The 22,864-nt window shown below is 44.4% G+C and overlaps 1 protein-coding gene across 3 annotated transcripts in view; it reads right to left on the bottom strand.

Moving 5' to 3' along the window:
• Positions 1–17,982, bottom strand: part of LOC101167795 (protein TANC2) — a 50,818-nt gene extending 32,836 nt beyond the window's left edge. For 2 of the 3 annotated variants that reach the window (XM_023957811.2, XM_023957810.2), the window contains exon 1: positions 3,530–4,603. In XM_023957811.2, the coding sequence (XP_023813579.1) occupies positions 3,530–3,797 (268 nt within the window). In that variant the 5' untranslated portion in view covers positions 3,798–4,603. Of the gene's footprint in view, positions 1–3,529; positions 4,604–5,861; positions 5,973–6,044; positions 6,153–17,700 lie in introns of those variants that run through there. The other variant, XM_023957812.2, reaches the window with a different exon arrangement.
• Between the last annotated feature and the right edge of the window lie 4,882 nt (positions 17,983–22,864).

Consider the following 22,864-nt stretch of genomic DNA (forward strand, 5'->3'; position numbering starts at 1 on the left):
TTCTTGCTGGAATAATGAAACTGTCCCATGGCAGCAGTAATAAAGAAACCTCCATTGACGCTCAGTTTGGGGTTCTGCTGGATTCTACCTCGTCTGAGAGACTTGAAGCCTCATCTTGTAAACAAGTTCTTCCATGTTAAGCTCCAGAATTTAAGCTGATTGAAAGAAGATTTTCACAAGTAAGACCCTCCTGAAGATTTGTGAATCTTTGTCAAAAAAGGAAGACGTCTTCTCTGGGACGTTGGCAGTGCATTATGGGATTTGTAGGTTTTTTTCATACAGGTCAACTCTAGTAATCAGAAATTATCTGACGGGCTGACCATCATTATTATAACACGGATCTTGTGCAACCTACGCGCTTCAAGTTTGATTTATGTGCCTCCAGATTATTCTGATGCTTTGGGAATAATCCCAGCTAAAACCAAAGCCCTAATCTCCCTCTTTTTCAGAACATGCAGCTGTGAAGCTCTTCCTTCCAGTGGAAAATGGCTGCACCCAGACCTGATGGAGGCACGGTTGACGTTCCAGCTTCTTGCAGTGGGACCTCCAGCTGCTGCACCCTCACATCGTGAACCTGAACCATGAACCTGAACGAAGTGCGGGGGTGCAGACACGCAAATCCCAGATTATTTTCCAAACTTCACCACCCTGACCCAGAAAAGACGGCCATGAGGCCGCGGGGTCCGCCTGCTGCTCGCTCTGACAGCCTGTAATTACAGAAACTGCTGACTGCTGGTCATCCTTCACTCCAGGCTGTGCTACAAACACACACACACACACACACACACACACACGTGCACGCCTCTGTGGTCACTCAATGACAGGGTGGCTGTGTCGTTTTTAGAGGGAAGCCAAACGCCAAGATCCCGCTTGATTCTTTTCTGTCCAAGTTGCAGATTTCCCAACAGTCCTTTTGTGTTATTTTTCTTCCTCTGCTCCCTTTCTGCCATTCCTCCAGGATTTCTGTCCTCTGTTCCTCTTCTCTTCTCTTCTCTTCGTCCTCCAGTTCTTGTGTCTTTTCCTCCATCATTAGCACCTTTGAAGCCTCACTTTTCCTCTCTGTTGAAGTGATTCTTCCTTCCATTTCAGAGCAGCTCACTGGTGAGTCAGTGTTTGTGGAGAACACAGCAGGAGATCACGCTCAACAGGAACATTTCACCTCATCCCAAAGCAGCTCTGGTTAGACAAGATGGAAATTATATTTGGTTTTAGTTGTGAATGGATGTTCTATTAATAAATTAAATGAATGCAAATGTCAATAAAATACCTTTTTCCACAAGCCTTTTTTTCTGCTCAGTTCTGTAGTCTACTGCTGGGGTCATTTTGAAAAAAAGAGCTGAATTTGTCCCAAAATTGTTTTTTTAACACGAAAAATAAGTGTTCTTATGAATTATGAAAATATAACTATGGTTAATTTATACACCTAAGTGCTTTTGGAGCTCATATGATAGCTTAAGAGATTCATTGTAATTTGTCGTTTTAAAAAAATGTAAGTCTTTGATATTAAAGTCCTGCAAAGAAGCCTGACATGCAGATTCAGTTGCATGTTTTTTGTCGTTTCTCAATGGTAGAAAATACTTTTGAAAGATCCAGCTGTTGCTATTTTAATAACCTGTGAAGCTTTCAGGAAGCTTCTGTTTCAGGAGGCTTCATTTCATTCACGTTCACTGTGGATTGTTTTTTGTTGTTTTTTTAGTTTTTTGCCGATAATGAGTATGGAAGAGCTTTTTTACATAATCTGATCAGACAGGATGCAGAAAAGTGATGTAGATTCTTAATCGAGGAAAATACTTCAGTGATTCCTTGTGATCTGGCTGCAGATCAGTGGGTTCAGCGGCCGTCTGCACATTATTTGTCACATGTCTGTAAAAACAATAAGTTACAGTGGCTTCAACCATGTGTTTAGTGTTATTTTTAGCACTTGCTCCCAAGCAGCTGTAATTTAAATCAGAAGTCTATCCAAAAGGAATGAGACAGAACACAAACCACAAAACCCCATCGAGCATGAGACACACAAGCCTGAAGCCCTTCAAAGGGTTAAATAGATGTGATATGCAGGTCTGCAGAGGTGCCCCAAACCAGGGCTACAAAGAAGCTCTATGAGGAGGAGACAACTTCCAAAAAGCCTATCAGACCTCGACTTTGGAGCTCTGCACCACATTCCCCCTCACAGGAGCTGGGACAGAATAAAGCAGAGACCCGCCTAGAACAGCAGAGAAGCTTCTGGATGACCTGAAAGCAGATGGTACCAACTCAAAGCAAAGAAATGTTGTAGGACCTCTGCCCCTAAGACACACGCTGAGGAGCAGCCAATGCTGAACAATAAAAGTCGAAATCTTTGGGAACTTCTCCAGACAGAGATAGAGGTGGAAGCATCAATGTTCAATGCATATAAGTCCCATGACATCCTGAAAAAGAAGCCTTTTTGCCATGAAAAGTGGCTGATAAGCACCCAGGAGAATATTAATCCCAAAGAAAAGACACGATTTAAGGAAAAAGCCCTTATAAAGACGCACATCAAGCTCAGGAAGGGACCTGCAGACCGCGATACTAAAGAAACACATCAATAGAAAGTGAAAACAAGAAAGAATCTGGTTAGATTTGAAAAGCAGACAAATACCCGCTTGAGATGAGAAAACATCTGAAATCTGGGACACCAAGAAAGATTTCCCCAACAATTGCTAATCAGACCATTTATTTACTGAGCAATTTTTCGGCTGCTCCTAGTTCACAACGATTCGGATAAAGGAAAAATCTTCATTTTCTTTCTATACATATGTCCTCCATCATCAACAAATACGTAAAAAAGCATGTTAAAAACACTGATTTCATCGGAGTGGGTCTTTAAGCCTTAATGTTTATAAGTTTGACTGTGATGCAGAAAAAATGTCATTGTGTGTTTTTTCTCGTCTCATCTAAGTATAAAAATGTTAAAAAAGAAAACACTAATGTGCTGAAAATACTTTCTGTAAAACAACCGTAGTCATGTAGAATTATTCCTGTCTGATTGAATTTCAAAGAATCTCATAAAGAAGGAGGAACATTTTTCGCTCATTGTACGTAAAATCATATTTGTTATGTCTATGGAAGTATAGACTGATCAGAATTTCACTCCTACAATCTCTGCAAAAATAATAATCTCATATTATCTTAATTTGGAGAAACTTTTTAAATTTCTTTTCAGTATCATTTTGAAAACCTTTGTGAAAAAACCCAAAAAAACAACAATTCTGGGATGATGAAGATATAAATGTTTGTTTATATTAAATGGGAACCAAAGGAACTGAGAAATAGAAACGCTGTCCTCATTTTTTACAGCTAAACCAAAGACACCTAACTTTGCGGCTGCTCTGTTAGCAGAGGTGGGGGTCGATGTTTGGACCGAGTTCTGGACGGAAAGACGGACTGCAGTTCTGGGGAAATCCACTGTTTGAGCTCCCTGGTTCTGACTGCTCAGTAGGAGCCTCTCAGATTCCGTCAAATCGACTTGTGGACAGAAGAAACGTGACATCTGAGCCCCCATTCTCACCTTCAGCCTCCTCCCCTCCTCTTCCTCCCCGCACTCCTTCGACCGGGTCGTCCCCCCACCCCCGGCACAGCTGAGAGCTGTCTTCGTGGGCCCGACAGCAGCACAAGCCCAGCAGCGAGCGCCGCAGCAGAAACACGGCACGGGCGACGCCGTCGGCGCCGCAGCCGTCTGCCGGCACCCACGCCGGCCAGCTGGGGGGCAGCTGCCGCTCTCCCCCCCTGGTCCTCGGGAGGGCACACGTCTTTAGCACACCCGCCGCGCAGTCCATGGCAGGCGGGAGATCCTGATTGGCTCAGAGTGTTTCCATGCAGAGTAAACAAAATCAGTTCCAGTTGTGCTCGTCCGAGTCAAAGTTTCAGACATCACTTTGTTCCTCCGCTGCTCCAGAGCTCCTCCTTCCGCAGAACACAAAGGAGAGGAGGAGGAGGCAGGAGAGGAGGCATGAGGACACAGAGACGCCGAGAGAAACCAAAAAGGAAAAGAAGAAAAAGCTCACAAGTGTGCAGAGCATTTCCTACATGCTCATCAGAGCCTCTTTGTTGGCTCTCAGAGGAGAGACGCGAGCAACGCTGGGAAACCTGATCCAGCCGAGCGACATCAGACATTCCAACACGCTCCTCCACTCCCCACAACACAGCAGCAGAGCTGCACTCAGTCAGAAAACTTTGGTCGGCCTCCAAGTCTTTAAGGAGTCCGGTGGCAGAGGCTCCATATCTGCTCTGTGGGGCAGCCCGCTTCCTCTGAGAGCCCTGCGAGTCGCAACCTCCCCCTCCCAGCAAAACAGGGGGAAAAAAGGAGAAAAAAAGCGCCGCACACACATGCTAGGGAGGAGGTCTGCAGGAGGAGCCGGAGGAGCCACGCTGAGGGGAGAGGGACGTCCACGCAGACAATCCAGCCTTGCTTCTCCGACAGAAGAAAATGCATGAATGACTGAAGTCAGGAGGAGCGCGGACCCCAGACGGCAGAGGAATGTAATCCACTTATCCAGAATATGTCAAACATGTGCGGCTCAGACCCCAGAACAGAAAACCACCTCCGCCAGCGCGGGTCAGCGTGACCCCGGCACAGGATGTGCTTCCTGTGTGAGCAGGTCCAGAACTGCACATGAGAATCAGAAACACCCCCATCAACGCAGGTTACAGGGCTGGAAATGAGATGTTTTCCCTTTTTATGCAACATCTCTCTGTCTCTGCTTATGTCATTTGTCTGGGCGAATACTTCTTCCTGATTGGCTGCAGGGTGTCCATTAAAAAGTAGTAATGGAGGAAGTTCCACAACAGGAACTTGTAAGATAAGTTTATAAATAATTTAAATTTTGAGCGATGAAAGAAACATTTCTAGCAATAAATCAATTTAGGAAACGATTTGTGAACTTTGTTTGTTTTGGTTTTTGTTTAGCTTCATCATCTGGACTAAAACAAGCGTTCAGAGGTGAATTTTCCTCCTCAAACAGAAGCTTTTGGATCCCTTAACATGTCGTTTAGTGTTTATACCACTTTCCTCCACTGCTGCAGAGCCAGCTCGGTGCAGGCTATGTAGCCGTTACCATGACAACGTGTTGTAATGTGTCTCTAATAGTCCGCTTCTTGTGAGAAACGACTTAAACCGGAAAAAAAAACCACACGATTACTAATAGCTAGATACTGGCATTTAATTTCATATTTTTTATTTATTTCATAAGTGACCATGGTATAAGCGTGTTAACGCCCGTCAGACAGTTGTTTCTGCACATTCCATTCATGTCTGATCATCAACACCTCGTCGGGCATTATCCCTTACTTGTATGATTATGAGAAACATTGTTAAATGCAGAAAGATGAACTTTTTGTCTTATTTGATCTGTTCTTAAGATCTGAACAAACACTGGAACCAAAACATGATTGGTTCCTGTGGGGTCTGAAAAAGGTGCTGAAAGCATCCAACAAAGTCAAAAATGTGTGCGTTAGTTGATTTTTAGTCTTTTAACCAAACGTGCGCACATGTTAGCGACAGCAGGGAGAAATTCCTGCTGATCTCAGGCAGATTTAATGATGCATCTCTGGTTTTTAATAACCGCGTGAGGCAATACGAACCTGCAGATCTAATCCACTGAGGTTCAATTGGAACCTCATGTCAAAGTCCAAAGCCGACACCCACTTTAGCCTTTTCTATCAAGCAATACTCATGAAATCCCCTGTGAGCCCTTGCCCCCCCCCCAAAAAAATGACCCTATTACTCCTGATGATCCAGAGCCTATTTCTGCTGCAGCTGCTGACATGATGAGAGACGTTAAACTGATCTGGGCCTCGTGGGTCTCCTGTGAGGGAGGTGTGTCCGTGATAAAACATCATACCTGTTGTCTTTGCTGTGCGGTAGTTAAGGTGGGGGGAGGAAGGAAGAGAACGGGTGAGTCCCTCCATGGTCCGCACATCTGAGCCCTCAGAGTCCACGCTGCTGCCCCCTCCTGGGGAGTAGAGGGAATTCAGAGGAGGGGCGGGGGTCACAGGCTGGACAGCCCGGCTGAGCAGAGACTCACCACTGGTGATTGCCTTGCGGCTCTTGCCCCCCAGGAGCATCTTCAGGCTGTTGCGGAACATGTTGACTCACGCCGTAGAGTCACGACTTCCACTTCCGGTCAAAAGCCCTGAGCACAGACAGAGCAGACATCAGAGCAGCGGTCATTGGGGTGACATTTCCCCCCCCCACCCCCCACCCCTCATCAAATGATGACATCACAGTAGGTGAAATCCTCAAAAAAATCGGTTTTGCACAATATGGGAAAAAAAGAAAAACGTTTGTTCACAAAACTTCACACACGCCACCAGATTAAGTCTACAACCACATCCACAGTTTGACCTTTGACCTCAGGAAAAGGTCACCATCTTAAATGAAGAAAAAAAATCCCCTTTAGTACCAGCCACACATTTAAACTCATTCCTTGAGATTTCAGTCAATCGACTCCTCCAACATCACTGGGAAGATAGTTGGGAGGAAATTCTGGATTTAGAAGTTGTGGTTTTTTACGGTGTTAGCGTGGCGAGCCTGCAAATGTGGCGTTTGCCTGTTCCTTGCATATTTTTTTACTGGAATATTGTGAAAATTGAACACAGGAATCCCTGATCGAAGCATATGACTATATTAGGAATGTGGGCGTGGTTAACATAAAAATCCTCTGCTGCCAAAAGTGTACGTTTGCCTGTTCTTCTAAAGAAAATCTGTTTATGAGTCAGAATGGTTGCTATGGTGACCGAAACAACAGAAAAAACTGTTGTTTTCCATGAACTTGTCCCATGCAGCTCTGACTGAAGAGGCCGGTGAAGGAGGTGGAGAGTGAAGGGGCAGCCGCTGAAGCAGCGAGGGCGGGTCAAAAGGGGGCCGAAACGGCGGGGGCAGGTAACGCCTGCGGGCCTTCAAGGCTTCACCACGTGGTAACAGTTTGCTAAAAACTGAGAATCCATCTGGAGAATCATGAAACCTAAAATGACCGCTTCAGCACAGCAGATCTGCGTCCCCCCTTCAGGACAAACAACAGCGACGAAGCCACAAGCTCAGACCCAAAGTGGCAGAGTATGCATCCTCCAGAAGCATCCGGATGCTGAGCCCTGCCCGCCATGCGGCGGCGGTCCTGGTCAGGTCTCTGCCTCCTCCCTCATGTCTGCCGCTCTGCTGCCTGAAGGGTGACCTGATGCTAAATCAATGCTCACAAAAAGGCCCCTCCCACCCTCTAACTATAGCACACAGATTATTGCACACGCCCAAGTGTGCGTTTGATATTACTGTTGTGAGGAAGGCCTCTACAATGCTTAGTAGTCCTTTGATGTGCCTTTGGGCTTCAGTACACCGCATGGCGGCGCGTGAGTGTGTGGATGCCCACATCGCCACAAAGCGAGTCTTTTAATCTACAGTCAAACTAGACCAGAGCAGACACACAGCAGTCCTTCTCTGACTGGACCACAACATCTCCCCTGATTAATTAACATGGGATGGGGGGGGGAACAGCTCACTGGCTTAAGCACCTAACCTATCAATCTGTCGTTCTTCACAGCTAAAAAAACAAGACGGTTCCTGTCCACGCCGTGGTTTCACATCCAACCGTAGTAAAAGGTTTACTTTACATTCCTGCTCTTCATCTCTATTATAATTACATTTAAGAAGCAGGTAAAAGTTGAGCTTCTCAGAAAAGAAATGCCCCCCTAACCCGGTTCTCAGAGGCTCCTCCTCCCAGGAAATAGGAACAGGAAACACCGCCGTCCCTTCCTGTGGTTGTGGCACAACAACAAGAAAGGCCGGCCTGCACAGGATCTGCAGCGATCGATAAACATGCCGCAACATCAATGACATAGAGACTCATCAATCACCCAAATGGCCGAGGGTTAAACCACAACCAAACTGCAGATAACACTAGAAAGAACCCCGTGGAAAAGACACGTTTAGCTCTTTGAGACTTATTGTTCAATGTGTCAACAAGCCCTTTTTCTTTTATTTGGGGATGGATGGTTAAACCATGAAAAAATAAGAATACTGCCACCAGCTGGGATTGGTATTGTCTGCTTTAAGGTATCCTCCCTGGTTTTTGGATGTGAACCTGAATATTGAACATAGGAAATGAAAGGTTGAGTGTCGGAAAACTCTGAGCTCATGTGAGGAGAAGGCTGACATAACGCTCTTTGACTGAGAGACTGTGGTCCTTTCTGTGGAATTTGCTTTCAAGTTCCATATCAGAAATCAGATGTAGAGATTGACCCCGATTTCAACCTTCACAAAAAAAAATGAAGTTGTAAAATCCTTTTTTCCCCAGCATATACAAATAAAAATGAAGTCCTGCCTGGCAAGTAGTAATAAATAATGGATAGAAGTCTTAAAGCATGCTTTTACATCTGTTGATAATGACTTTTTGTCTGAGTTAGACAAGCATCCGATTCATGGCTGCAGCTGAAGCAAATTGGTTTTAAGAGTCTATTAAGATTCTTTTCTGTGTCTGTCTGATCAGCCCCCCCCCCCGCTGGATCACCAAGAACCGAGGACCGGTGTCTTCAGACGTGCAGATCCATCCTCCGTTCCCTGCCCTTAAACTGTCAAATGGACTTCCAATAAGTACCAATACCTTTTGGTTTTTGCCTGTCACTGTGTGTTGGAGTCAATCTGTCCAAATGATCAAATCTGGAAACATCAGGAGAGGATAATGTTCTCATTTATCTCTTGGTCTATGAAGATGTTCTCTGCTGCCTCTTCTGCTGCCCATCACCATTCATTTTTTTTTATAAAAACCCTTTGAATTAATGCTAAAATTGAATTCTTTTTCAATTAAAAATTAAGAAGTTTGAGGTCAACAAGTGAGCATCTTGGCTAAATCTAACGCTCAAGCTTGCAAAACTCTTAAGAGAATTGTGGGAAATGAAGAGTGGCTGCCATCATCCTGCAGCAAGGAAACATGAGTCAGCATCAATGTGACACACACTCACCCCCCCACACACACACACACACCATCTGTCATTAGTAGCTTCATCTGACCCGAAACCCTTCAGTGTCAGGTTTTTTCTGCAGTTTGTTTGTCTGGTTTTAGGATGGAATCAAAACCCCAGAGTGCAACGCTGCACGTCCATCCTCCAACCCGAACAGGACTTGAACTACAGCAAACCCCCCCAAGCAGGAGAAGCGTCTGGTTCATTGGAGCAAAGACACAGATGGCCGACCCAGTTACCGCCAAACTTGCTTTTCCTATTGTGTCTTTTGTGAATGCATGCAGACAGATGCCTGCTTAAACTGCAGGAGTTCCCCACGTTCCTCTGAACAAAGACAGTTCCACAGCAGACAGTTACTATCAAGACTTCTTCAATATTGTTGATACCTATTTCTAAAGAAAGCCCCAAAAGTTCAATCTTGAGAAGTACGATCACTCAGACTTTGTCCAAATCTACTCACTAACCGCTGAAAGTCGATACAGTGCGTTTCTATCCAATGCGCTTGTTGTTTTACACAATCGCCCATTTGCTGAAGCAAAAACCTGAAATATTAAACATTTGTAAAGACTATTAATGAATCTAGTGTTTTCTGAAGATAAAAAACTTGGATGAGTTGTGAAAATGCAATGCATTGAGGTCTATTTTTTTCGACATACTTGCACATTGGTTTTTTGCAGAGACGTCTGGGAAATTTCCAACACTATGGATTTCTAGAATTGAAGATTTGGACACCCTAAAAAATGTCGAGTTGCCTATATGGTGCAATGAGTAGTGAGGAAATTCAGGAAAAACCCCATCCTGTTTGTTTCCTGACCATTGACTGTATATGAGATCTGGACTCAGTAACCCCTCCCCCCGCCGTTTCCAAACAGGAAGTACTCGCTAACTTTGACTAAATCAAGAATGGTTACTCTGACCTTTTTTAACATCTGCTTGATTATTCCAATCATGTTTTTATTACATTTTTTCTGTAGTTCAAGTTATAAACTGACTAATCAGATGCCTCAATAAAATGATTTATAGACAGATAAATGGTTGGGGGGCGTGGCCTTCCAACAAGCTCAATACTGATTGGCACGAGTGGTTGCCAAAGATTGGTTGATTCAGACCGACTCGGACCAATCACTGCTCACTGATGTCGTCTTGCTCCAAAGTGGCGGTGGCGAGAAAAAGGCGACTGAATTACCTTTATTTGATTGGAGCCAGAAGTAAACTATTTTCTATGGGTGAGGAGGTCACACTCACGTCAATGTTCCTGACTCACCTAGTGTCGGATAAAATGCCTGACAGGCTCCAAAGCATGCTGGGAGATGCAGTCAACTCGACTTCATGTTTGACTGGAAAACCTCCTTCCTCAGACACCTCCCACTGTTCGCTGCTACCGGGCTGCCCACTTTGCCAGTAAGCCCCCAAAGCCGGCAGCAACATCACCACAAACCGGGCAAAGAGACACTTTCAGACTCAGTAAATCCAGAGCACAAAGCGAAGCTTCTTTCCTGCTCTTCTGTGTGTGTGTGTGTGTGTGTGTGCCTGCAGTGCTGTGAGTCAATAGCAGCAGCTGAGTACAGATGCTGTTCTGATTGTACACACACACAAACACATTGTGCGCTTATCTGAGTTCCTCAGAAAAGCCAGTGCTGCTTCCTGAAACCAGCGAGGGCTGCTGCAGGAAGGCACGGCGAGTGTGTGTGTGTGTGTGTGTGTGTGGGGCCTCTAAACAGCTTCCTACACATCGACAAAGGCATCCACACACTCTCACCTCACACTCTTCCGTCTGACTGGGGGACGCTCTGCAGGGCTGATGCCTCCAACCCAAAAAGACCTGTGCCTTTAGCGGCGGTCTGTGAGAACCGCCGCTAAAGGCACAGGTCTTTTTGGCACAAAAATCAAAACCCCAAATCTAGAGCTGGAGGAGTTCATCCTCAGATAATATCGAGCTTGTTTGTGTGGAGCTCCATGGTTATTTGCTTCAGTGCAAACAAGAGGCTGCCATCCACACACAAACCTGGATGGGATTCAAGTCTGACAACCTGTTCTGGATGAAGGCAGCCTTTTTCTATTTAACCTGTAGACAGCTGGGACAGAAGGTGCCTGTGATCTAATGCTGGATGGATGGAATTCACACCAGCATCTCTGCTGGCTTCCGGAGGCTGCATGCGGGTGCAGATGTTGTTTTCGACCACGCGGGGTTGATGATGCATGAAGGCCTCCTTACAGGCGTTTTATGCCCCCTTTGATGTAGTGCTGATGCTGCAGGCTGCTGAAAGACAGATTCATCACATCATACTCTCCTGTCAGGCAGAGAGAACTGAAGCAGGCCATTAAATTCCACCACGCCCATCCCAGAGAAGGTTTCTTCCACAGGAAGTGAGGGATGCACCCGCTGGTTTCTGACACGCATCCCACGGAGGACTCCTTTGTTAGAGACCATGCTGTCAAGACAGATATCACTTCTTCTGTTCCTGTTCTGAGCTCAGGACAGGAACGAAGTCACGTTGAATTGGAAAACTGGTTTAATGTATTCCTGGAGTGTGTTGAGAATAAAGACGGACTCTTCAAAGGAACACGTTCTGTCTTTCTCAGCTCATGCAGCAGTGAGTGTCCTGCTGTCTTCTCCTCATTGCAGTCCTGACTTTCACAGATTTCGTCTGCTCTGAGATCACCTGCAGGTCAGACCAGGTTCTGCTGCCAGAAACACTGAGCAGGTTGACTTCTACAATCAAGCACCAGAACGTCTACATCATATTAGGGCTTTGGAGAAAGATTGCAGGTTTTCTGGTGAATTGATACGATCCATCCATTTCCATGGATGCCAGGTGTTAACCAGAGCCTTTTTGCTATTAGGTGAGAGGGCTAACCACTACATCGCAGTGCACCCCCAGTAATGAATGCTCCACCTGGTTGTCCCCCTCATTCATCTGTGGCTGGACCCTTGACTGTATGAGAGCTGGACTGAGAGAGTGTGATGTCACCCAAAGAAAGTGTCTCACTTCCAACCAAATAAGCTGGATTGGTGCAAATTGGTCTGAGCCAATCAGGAGTGAGCATGTTGGAAGGCCACACCCCTACCATTTGACAGTGGGCTTGGGAAATTCTGTAAAAAAAAAACACTCTGAACGTCGTACGCGGGGGCCAACGTGAACCACAGACTTTTATTCAGGCGTCTGTACAACTTGAATAACTTGCTTAAAATAACGGGGAGAAAAGACGATTATCAAGAAGATGTTGAAAAAGGTACCAGATCCAGAATGGTTCTTCTGACCCATAGAATGACTGAGAAACAGCTTCTTATCTCTATAGAAGTCTTTGGAATTTTGGCTTTTTGGAGCCAGCAGGTACTTCCTGTTTTGAATGCCAGGTGGGAGGAGTCACTTAGTCCGGTCCCTTTTAACAATCATTAGCCGCAGTTACATGTGGAAAATCCTTTTGATCGGATCAAAGATCGGATCAGAATTGAACTGCGTACATGGTCCCAGATAAGCTTTATCCCATTATAACAAACGTATACATACGCCAGTCAGAACAAATCATTTGGACACGCACAGAACTCTCTAAAATACCGGAAAGCACCGTAGAAGAAGAAATATTGAGTTCCGTACAAACAAGCTGCGGCATATTATGATTATTAATAACTGCTTGTTCGCTCTTTTTTTTTTAATCCATGTTTTTTTTTTGTGGAAGAACGGAGACGGAAGAAGGATTAGAGTTAGGCTAACATGTGCCAACGACAACATTTAGCCGTGGTTGCAGTTAAAATCCATGCGGGCAATGTTGCCATCTGCATCTTGACTGAACGTAAATATGTGGGAATAACATCGGCATTTATTTTTTTCTGGACACGATTGGAAACATGAATTCACGTGATTGTTTACACAGTTTCTCAGGACTGCGTGGCATTTCTGCTTTGAAAAGCCGCCTCCGTTAGCTCACAAACCTCACCTCCTCTGCTCAGAGACACGGTCCTCTCGAGAGACACGGTTTTTGCTCGCTCACGCAGAGCGGCCGGGCCAAAGCCTCCTGAGTGCACACCGTAACAAAACACCACAAACACGAAGCTACGAGTCCGGCTGCACTGCTTATGCCACGCACGGGTGGAGCAGGGGCCGGTCCTGTTTGCACTTCAAAGTCTTCTCTGGAGCGCTACACCGTCTAGGCGTGACGTAAAACCAGCGCAGTAATGACCCAAAATCGGAATAAACTGTTTCTATGCACCACGATCGGATCAACAATCGGAATAACCCACCTATCTCAATCGGAAAGACATTTTGATCCGAATGAGTCTGATCGTGTTTACATGACGCATTTTTGTTCAGATCAGGCGTTCATTCCAAATACTTTTGTCCATGGAAACGCAGCTCATGACCTGGTCTAAAGACTTCCACCAACAGACCAGAAGCTGTAAAAACACCTGGGGCCTCATTTATAAACGTTGCGTACGCACAAAAGAAGGCGTACGCCACTCTCTACGCAATAGTTGAGATTTATAAAAAGCAAACTTGACGGGAAAATGTGCGGTCCTCCACGCAAGCTCTGACCCAGGCGTACGCACAAAACGGGTGAAATGAGAAACGGCGACACCGTCGGCAGATGGAAGAAACACGTGAAAGTGACAGTGTGTGCCACATCGTGCTGGGATGTGCTGTGCTACACAATGTGGCACAGCTTAAAAACGTGCCTCTACCCCCTGGCGCTGATTGCTGTGTTGGCCCCGACCCTGAACCCCATCCCCACGCATTTGAGCCATTTGCTGCTGCTGTGCGCCAGCGTTTGGAAGTGATGCGTCGCTTGTAAAGAAAAAGAGGTGTGGAAAATATTATTTATTTAAGAATTCCCTCATCGTGCAGTTTATTTCAGTCAGGGCGATCTTGATTTCGCCCAACTCCTTGGCCACCTCTCTGATTGAACTACTGACTTCCCTCTGCATTTCAAGGACTGCATCGGTGAGGACGCGTCCACTGCTTGAGGGTTGAGAGCCGCGTGCCGTGGAGACGCTGGGTCCAGACGGCTGCTCAGCTGCAGCATCGTAACCACTGGCCCCGCTGGAACACCCAGCAACTAAAATAAAATTGTTCTATATTAATAATCTGTAATTGTGTAGCCTGCATACATGGGACTTGACTGCATTCATTTGAATTATTTCTCTTACCTGTGTCAGCCTGACCCTGGCGCGTCGGCGTCCCCTCCGTCTCAGTCAGGTGACTGAGGCGGAGGAAGACGCCGATAAGGGGGACTTAATAGGGACTCCCCAATAATAGCGGTCAGTTTCTCATCAAGGGGGGTCAGCTCCGGTCCCCCCACCCCCACCCCCCCACGTGGCGGACACACTCTGCCGATGCAGCGCTAGACGTTTTTTTTGCCTCGACTTTGATGTCCGATCATTTCTTTCATTTCTTTTTTATTTAACCACGGTCCGAGGTTGTGAGGCTGCAGCATTTACGGCGTCTGCCACCGTCTGCCACTCACGTGCCTTTTTGGCATTAGTGATGCTCACACTGTGCCCTCCAAACAACACTTTTCTCCTCTTTTCCATCTCGCCAACGATAACTTCTACTTCACATTGAGTGAAGTTACGTTTTTTGATTTCCCCTCTGTGTTTGCCATGATTTAGCAAGCCATGAATATTAATTTGTGGGCGTTTCACGGACTATTTATGGGCAACTATGGGCGTGTCATGTAGCCGCAAAAGCTGCGCTGCATTTAGAATCGGTTGTGATTTATAAAGGGAAAGATGCGTAGGATGTGCGTGCGCACGGTTTTATAACTCCGAATATTTGTGTGCGTACGCACGTCCTATGTTTCATCCGTACGCCACTTCTGACGCAAATCCTACGCAAAGTTTTATAAATGAGGCCCCTGCACACTGACTGCCCTCCTGTGCTGCCCCCCCAGTGCAGAAGGAACGTCTTCTGCGATAAAGGGGGGAGAGGGTCAACTCTTCTTGGGTCGCTCTGTCTCCCAGAACCTCATCTGGACTGAAAACACCAAGGGCCTCATTTATAAAGCTTTGCGTAGGATTTGCGTCAGAAGTAGGACGTGCGTACGCACAGAAATATTCGGATTTATTAAACCGTGCGCACGCACATCCTACGCATCTTTCCTTTTATAAATCACAACCAATTCTAAATGCTGCGCAGCATTTGCGGCTTCATGACACGCCCATAGTTGCCCATAAATAGTCCGTGAAACGCCCACAAATGAATATTCATTGATTGCGAAACCATGGCACACACCGAGAGGAAATCAAAAAGACGTATCTTCACTCAACGTGAAGTAGAAGTTATAGTTGACGAGGTGGAAAAGAGGAGAAAAGTGTTGTCTGGAGGGCAAAGTGTGGGCATTACTAATGCCAAAAAGGCACGTGAAAATGCTGTAGCCTAACAACCTCGGACCGTGGCCGAAGTAAAAAAGAAATGGTCGGACATCAAAGTCGCGGCAAAAAAGCGTCTGGCGCTGCATCGGCAGAGTGTGTCTGCCACGGGGGGGGGGGGGGGGGGGGGGGGGGGACACACCGGAGCTGACCCCTCTTGAGAGACTGGCGGCAATAATTGGGGAATCCCTTAAGGGGAGTGGTGACTGAGGCGGAGGGAGACACCGACGCGCCAGATTCACCGGGTGACACCCCCCCCAAAAGCCCGCAGAGGTCCAAAGGGACGGCTCGAAGAAGTCGGAACCGGCTCATAAGACACTCGTCCTCGTTTGCCAGCATGTCTTCTTACTGTCTAAAAATGCGTTCACTCCGAATTCTTTCTTTTGCCACATTTTCCAAGAGCACAACATCAGCTATTGCGCGTCATTACGCATTGTGATGGGGCATTTTATTTCCCTCCATTTAATTACATCTGACAAGCTACAGATGTCGGTAATAATCGACGTGGAAATGGGAAATTGTTCGGCGCAAATGTAATTTCTTGTTGCTTTCTGAATGGTTGAGACATACGTCATACATTGTTTTATCAAAAATAAAACATACTAAAGGCATATGCATGAATACCATAATTCCGTAGCTTATGAAGAAATGTTTTAATATGAAAACAACTTTCCCCAGTGGACAATTAATACGTCCGTCCGTCTGTCTGATTCGCACGCATCTGGCGGCGCGTGCACACGCAGCGGCTCCTCTCTCCCCTACCTTCAGTGTTTTTTGGCTTTTTTTTTTACTTTACCTTTTTGGGTTTCAAGGATTTATTGTTTTTAAAAGAATGTATTTTAAGTCGTAAGTCGTTTATTTATTATTGTACATGCTGCTTGCACTGTGGGGTGGGAGGAAAGCAATTTCATCTGTGCTGTATGTCTTACGGATGCAGCATATTTGACAATAAAGCTGACTTTGACTATATCTGCTCCACCAGACGGACACATTGACGAGAATATCAGTTTTGTACATTATTTCGTTCTGTTAACTATATTATTTAGGAGGATGAATTGCACTACATGCCAATATTGCAGAACATATTTCACTTTTCTTTTTGCAAATATGTGTTCATTTAAGTTTCTGTTGTAATTTTCGTTTGATTTATTTTGTTTGTTTCACTGCTGATCGATCAAACGGGTGTTCATGTAGGCTGTTAATTGTAAGACTTGCTTTGTGAAGTCTTCATGTTATTTATGAGAGGCAGTATTGTCATTTTCACTTTCACGTGTTTCTTCCATCTGCCGACGGTGTCGCCGTTTCTCATTTCACCTGTTTATGTGCGTACGCCTGGGTCAGAGCTTGCGTGAAGGACCGCACATTTTCCCGTCAAGTTTGCTTTTTATAAATCTCAACTATTGCGTAGAGAGTGGCGTACGCCTTCTTTTGTGCGTACGCAACGTTTATAAATGAGGCCCCAAAGCTGGGGTGGAAAAGACATAGAGGAGGCTGCACTTCATGCTGCTCGACTCCACAGAGACGACCACAGCCGTGGCTGAAGAGGAAAATCCTGTGGTCTTGTGGTGTTTCTGGCAGAACATCTCGGGCCTGATAGAACCTGGAGCCTGGGTAAAAACCAAACACTCTTTGGATTGAAAGCTAAAACACAGATTGGACCCAAACATGCTCAGAACCTCAGAAAAAAAGAATTGTTCTACATCAATCAGTGAGCATGCGGCCAGCAGACGTCCATCCAGCAGTGAGCCACATGCTCCGATCTGCCTCGTTGTAGTCTGGAGATGTGCAAGTCAACTAATCAACTAATGAAGGATGTGGTGATGGGGGGTTTTAATCAGAGAGGGATTAGACCCCGACAAAGACATGCAGGCAAGGGCAGATTAATGAGGGATTACACCCATCCAGGAAAAGGAGCGCCAGAGGCTGAAGAACAAAAACATGACTGCAGCTCCTGACGCCATGGTCAGGTTTCTGTGGAGGCACAGGAGCCCACAGCTGACAAACCCGGTCCAACAGAACCATCAGACCTGTTTGTTTCCTGGAGGAATGGCTGGTGAATGCTCTAATCACAGATCCATGGCTCTCATAGAGCCTCAGACCCGTCAAGCCCCGGCGGTCCAGGTCTACTACTGGACCAGAAACTCAGAGGTTCTGAAGGCAGTTCTCCCTCTGATCTAGTCTGAAGACGTTTACTGAGATCTGTGAAGAGATGATCGGGTGAACACTCCTAGTGTCTGCCGAGAGGATGTGCGCTCACGCACGCGCGCAAGGCGAAGGTTAAAGACATTCCAAATGATCTCCTTCCACATCCGCATCCTTCACGCATCGGCAGACACACGCGGCCACACGTGCGGGGAGCGTACCTCAGCGGCGGAGAGCGGCTCCCCTCACGGTCGGGTTGCGGTCCAGTCCGCCGGCGGGGGACATTTCCGATCATTCCCGGTCATCCGCGAGCGTCTCCTTTGACGGTTCCACCCTACTGCTGCTCACGGAGGGGCGTGAAAGACACACGTGCGCGCGCTCACAGGACAGCGGCGGGGGTCCCGTGCACACCATAGACAGAGCTGCGCACGAGGTCACCTGGCGGCCGGTGGGAAACCTGCAGCCGCCGCTGTGACAGCGCGCGCGCGCCGCGTGGGTGAACAATGACGTTTGTTTGCGCGAACGCTCGCTGGCGCTGAGACCACGCCCACCCCAGGGAACACAAACATCTGCTGTTGGAAGAGAAGCGGAGTTTGTTTTCCTTGTGTTGTTGAGGAAAGAGCTGCTATGTGATTAGACTTTTCTCTGCCCACACAACCAACATGACGAGTAAAAACACAGCTGGGCTCATCTTCAACTTTTTTTGGTTATAGTTTAATCTACAGTTTTAGATCATTTGTGTTCCAGAGATCAGGGGGGTATTCCAGAAAGCAGGTTATGCTAGCTCCCACGGTAAGTTTGAGGCTAAGGAAGTCGGTTCCAGAAATGGAGGTATGTTTCAGGGTAGGTCAAGTTGCCATAGCAACTAATGCTCTGAACATAACATACTTTTCAGACAGTTATTTTACTTTCATTCAAATTAATTCAATTAAGTAGGTGTAAAGTTGGTCCTGCTGTTAGATCGGCACCGCAAAGGATTGTGGGATACCATTTCCTTTGACTGACTGGACGGATTTTGGTTTAAGTGTGGCTTTGTGACCAATGTGTTTAGTTGTTTAGCTGTTTTACTGTGTTGTGCAATGTTTTGCTGAGTTGTTTAGTCCTACTGTGCTTATGTCTCTGCACCATGAGTAAAAGTGAAGGAGAGGATGATGAGTTCAAATAGCACCCCTACAGGTACTTATTCTAATGAAAATGATGGAAAATACTTTAATGAATTTGTGCTTAATGAGCATTTTTCTCCCGTCCTTTTTATTGTAATAAAAATGAGCATATCTGCCTGCTCATACTTAGACATATGAGAGATCAAGAAATATAATTAATTAAGATGGAAAAAAACATTAATTGAATTGGAGTAATATGACATTTAGTTAGATAAATACATAAATTTGAGTTGTATTATCAATTATTGAGTTTTATAGACGTAAGAAATTAGGTTTATTAAATTTTACTCAATTATTTGTTACCAATAGAAGTAATTCATTTAAGGTGGCAAAATTGGATAAGTTATATATATATATATACATGCGTCACAAGGAAAATGGAAATAAGATCAGAAACTCTTGCGTTTACTTTGTCTGTTCCTCTACTACAAGCAGAAACTCTTTCTTCTGATGATGCAGCCATATTACTTTTTTGATGGACGTATAATCTTCATACGCCGTCATTAAAACCTCAGACTCCGTTTCACTGAAGCGCTTTCTTTTTTTCCACGCGTTTCCATGGTGACGCCAGAAATCGGCGATCCATTGAGAATGTCTTTATGTACTTGACATGCAGGTGCATTAACCCAGGGTTACCAAGTCGAACGTAATTACGCTAACTCATATCCGGTCTTTTGGAACCGACATACCCAGAGTAAGCAAGTTCAGGCGGATTTCAGCCAGAGTTCAGGCTTAAAGTCAGGCTAGTTTAAACATGCTTCCTGGAATACCCCCCAGCATTCCTCATGAATATTTAAAAACCTCCTTTGCTTTGGAAAAACCATGAAAAAAAGCTGTTATTTGAATCTGTAACACTGTTTTTCCATTTATTTCTATGAATATTACATTTACACATAAATATCATACTAAAACAAATGTAACTTGTGTTAATGCGAAGAACCAGCTGGGGTCTTTGGTGTTTTTTTTTTTCCTGTCAAGCTATTCACTCTGTCTTACCAACATTTAGATACACTCAACAATAAATAACATGAAGGAAAACAAACAAAAAAACATTACAGTTGATTTATGACTGAACAAAACCCACGTGGCTCCACTTCAAATCCAAATGTTTACTTCAACCAAGGCCGGTATAAGTCCAATAACCGTTCAGCCTTCAACTACCGGGGGGTATTCCAGAAAGCAGGTTATGCTAATTACCACGGTAAGTTTGAGGCTAAAGAAGTGTACACTTTTGGTTCCCAAAACAGAGGTATGTTTCAGGGTATGCTTAGTTCCCATTGCAACTCATGCTCTGAACATAACCTGGTCTGGAGCAGGTTTAGTTGAAGGTTAGTTTGTTTTCAGAGAGGTGAAGCAGCATGGCATGTCCATTTGAAGATGATTTAATGGACGAAGAAGCTCAGTACTTTTTCCACCGTGAGAGGGTGATAAGACCACGAATGGATGTTGGAAAGATAAACTTTTTACATTAATCTAACTTAATTATTTGCTTTAGTTAAGATAAATCAATGGTTTTTAGTTAAGTAGTCTTAAAAATAACACGTAGTTAGACAGTTATTTTACTTTCATTCAAATGAATTCAATTAAGTAGGTGTAACTTTGGTGGTTCTGTTAGAGCAGCACCGCAAGGGATTGTAGGATACCATTCCCTTTGCCTGTCAGGACGGATTTGGGTTTAAGTGTGGGTTTTTGACCAAATGTGTTTAGTTGTTTGGCTGTTTTACTGTGTTTTGCCATGTTTTGCTGAGTTATTTTGTCCTACTTTGCTTAAGCTTTTGCACCATGAGTGAGAGGGAGGGAAGGAGAGGATGATGAGTTTATACAGCACCCCTATAGTCTTTTAGTGTAATAACAAGGTTGGAAAAGTCTTAGGTGAATGAATACACGTGATTGCATATTGAGACATCCTTTATCTGCCGGCTCAAATTTAGACACAAGTTCAAAAATTGTAATTCATTAAGATGGAAAGAAAATTACTTGAATTGGAGTAATATGACATTTAATTAAATAAATATGTAAATTTGAGTTGTATAAACAATTACTGAGTTTTATAGATGTAAGAAATTAGGTTGAATAAATTTATCTCAATTACTTGTTACCAATTGAAGTAATTCATTTAAGGTGGCAAAATTGGATAAGTTATATATATATATGCGTCACAAGGAAAATGGAAACAAGATCAGAAACTCTTGCGTTTACTTTGTCTGTTCTTCTACTACAAGCAGAAACTCTTTCTTTTGATGATGCAGCCGTATTACTTTTTTGATGGACGTATAATCTTCATACGCCGTCATTAAAATTTCAGACTCCGTCTCACTGAAGTATAGCACTCTCTTTTTTTCTCCACGCGTTTCCATGGTGACTCCGGAAACCGGCGATCCATTGAGAATGTCTTTATGTACTTGCCGTGCACGTGCATTAACCCAGGGTTACCACGTCGAGCGTAATTACGCTGACTCATATCCGGTCTTTTGGAACCGACATACCCAGAGTAAGCAAGTTCAGGCGGATTTCAGCCAGAGTTCAGGCTTAAAGTCAGGCTAGTTTAAACATGCTTCCTGGAATACCCCCCAGCATTCCTCATGAATATTTAAAAACCTCCTTTGCTTTGGAAAAACCATGAAAAAAAGCTGTTATTTGAATCTGTAACACTGTTTTTCCATTTATTTCTATGAATATTACATTTACACATAAATATCATACTAAAACAAATGTAACTTGTGTTAATGCGAAGAACCAGCTGGGGTCTTTGGTGTTTTTTTTTTTCCTGTCAAGCTATTCACTCTGTCTTACCAACATTTAGATACACTCAACAATAAATAACATGAAGGAAAACAAACAAAAAAACATTACAGTTGATTTATGACTGAACAAAACCCACGTGGCTCCACTTCAAATCCAAATGTTTACTTCAACCAAGGCCGGTATAAGTCCAATAACCGTTCAGCCTTCAACTACCGGGGGGTATTCCAGAAAGCAGGTTATGCTAATTACCACGGTAAGTTTGAGGCTAAAGAAGTGTACAACCACCGCTTTTGGTTCCCAAAACAGAGGTATGTTTCAGGGTATGCTTAGTTCCCATTGCAACTCATGCTCTGAACATAACCTGGTCTGGAGCAGGTTTAGTTGAAGGTTAGTTTGTTTTCAGAGAGGTGAAGCAGCATGGCATGTCCATTTGAAGATGATTTAATGGACGAAGAAGCTCAGTACTTTTTCCACCGTGAGAGGGTGATAAGACCACGAATGGATGTTGGAAAGATAAACTTTTTACATTAATCTAACTTAATTATTTGCTTTAGTTAAGATAAATCAATGGTTTTTAGTTAAGTAGTCTTAAAAATAACACGTAGTTAGACAGTTATTTTACTTTCATTCAAATGAATTCAATTAAGTAGGTGTAACTTTGGTGGTTCTGTTAGAGCAGCACCGCAAGGGATTGTAGGATACCATTCCCTTTGCCTGTCAGGACGGATTTGGGTTTAAGTGTGGGTTTTTGACCAAATGTGTTTAGTTGTTTGGCTGTTTTACTGTGTTTTGCCATGTTTTGCTGAGTTATTTTGTCCTACTTTGCTTAAGCTTTTGCACCATGAGTGAGAGGGAGGGAAGGAGAGGATGATGAGTTTATACAGCACCCCTATAGTCTTTTAGTGTAATAACAAGGTTGGAAAAGTCTTAGGTGAATGAATACACGTGATTGCATATTGAGACATCCTTTATCTGCCGGCTCAAATTTAGACACAAGTTCAAAAATTGTAATTCATTAAGATGGAAAGAAAATTACTTGAATTGGAGTAATATGACATTTAATTAAATAAATATGTAAATTTGAGTTGTATAAACAATTACTGAGTTTTATAGATGTAAGAAATTAGGTTGAATAAATTTATCTCAATTACTTGTTACCAATTGAAGTAATTCATTTAAGGTGGCAAAATTGGATAAGTTATATATATATATGCGTCACAAGGAAAATGGAAACAAGATCAGAAACTCTTGCGTTTACTTTGTCTGTTCTTCTACTACAAGCAGAAACTCTTTCTTTTGATGATGCAGCCGTATTACTTTTTTGATGGACGTATAATCTTCATACGCCGTCATTAAAATTTCCGACTCCGTCTCACTGAAGTATAGCACTCTCTTTTTTTCTCCACGCGTTTCCATGGTGACTCCGGAAACCGGCGATCCATTGAGAATGTCTTTATGTACTTGCCGTGCACGTGCA

The sequence above is a fragment of the Oryzias latipes genome, chromosome 8, assembly GCF_053564925.1.
Source record: "Oryzias latipes strain Hd-rR chromosome 8, Olatipes_Hd-rR_3.1".
NCBI lineage: Eukaryota > Metazoa > Chordata > Actinopteri > Beloniformes > Adrianichthyidae > Oryzias > Oryzias latipes.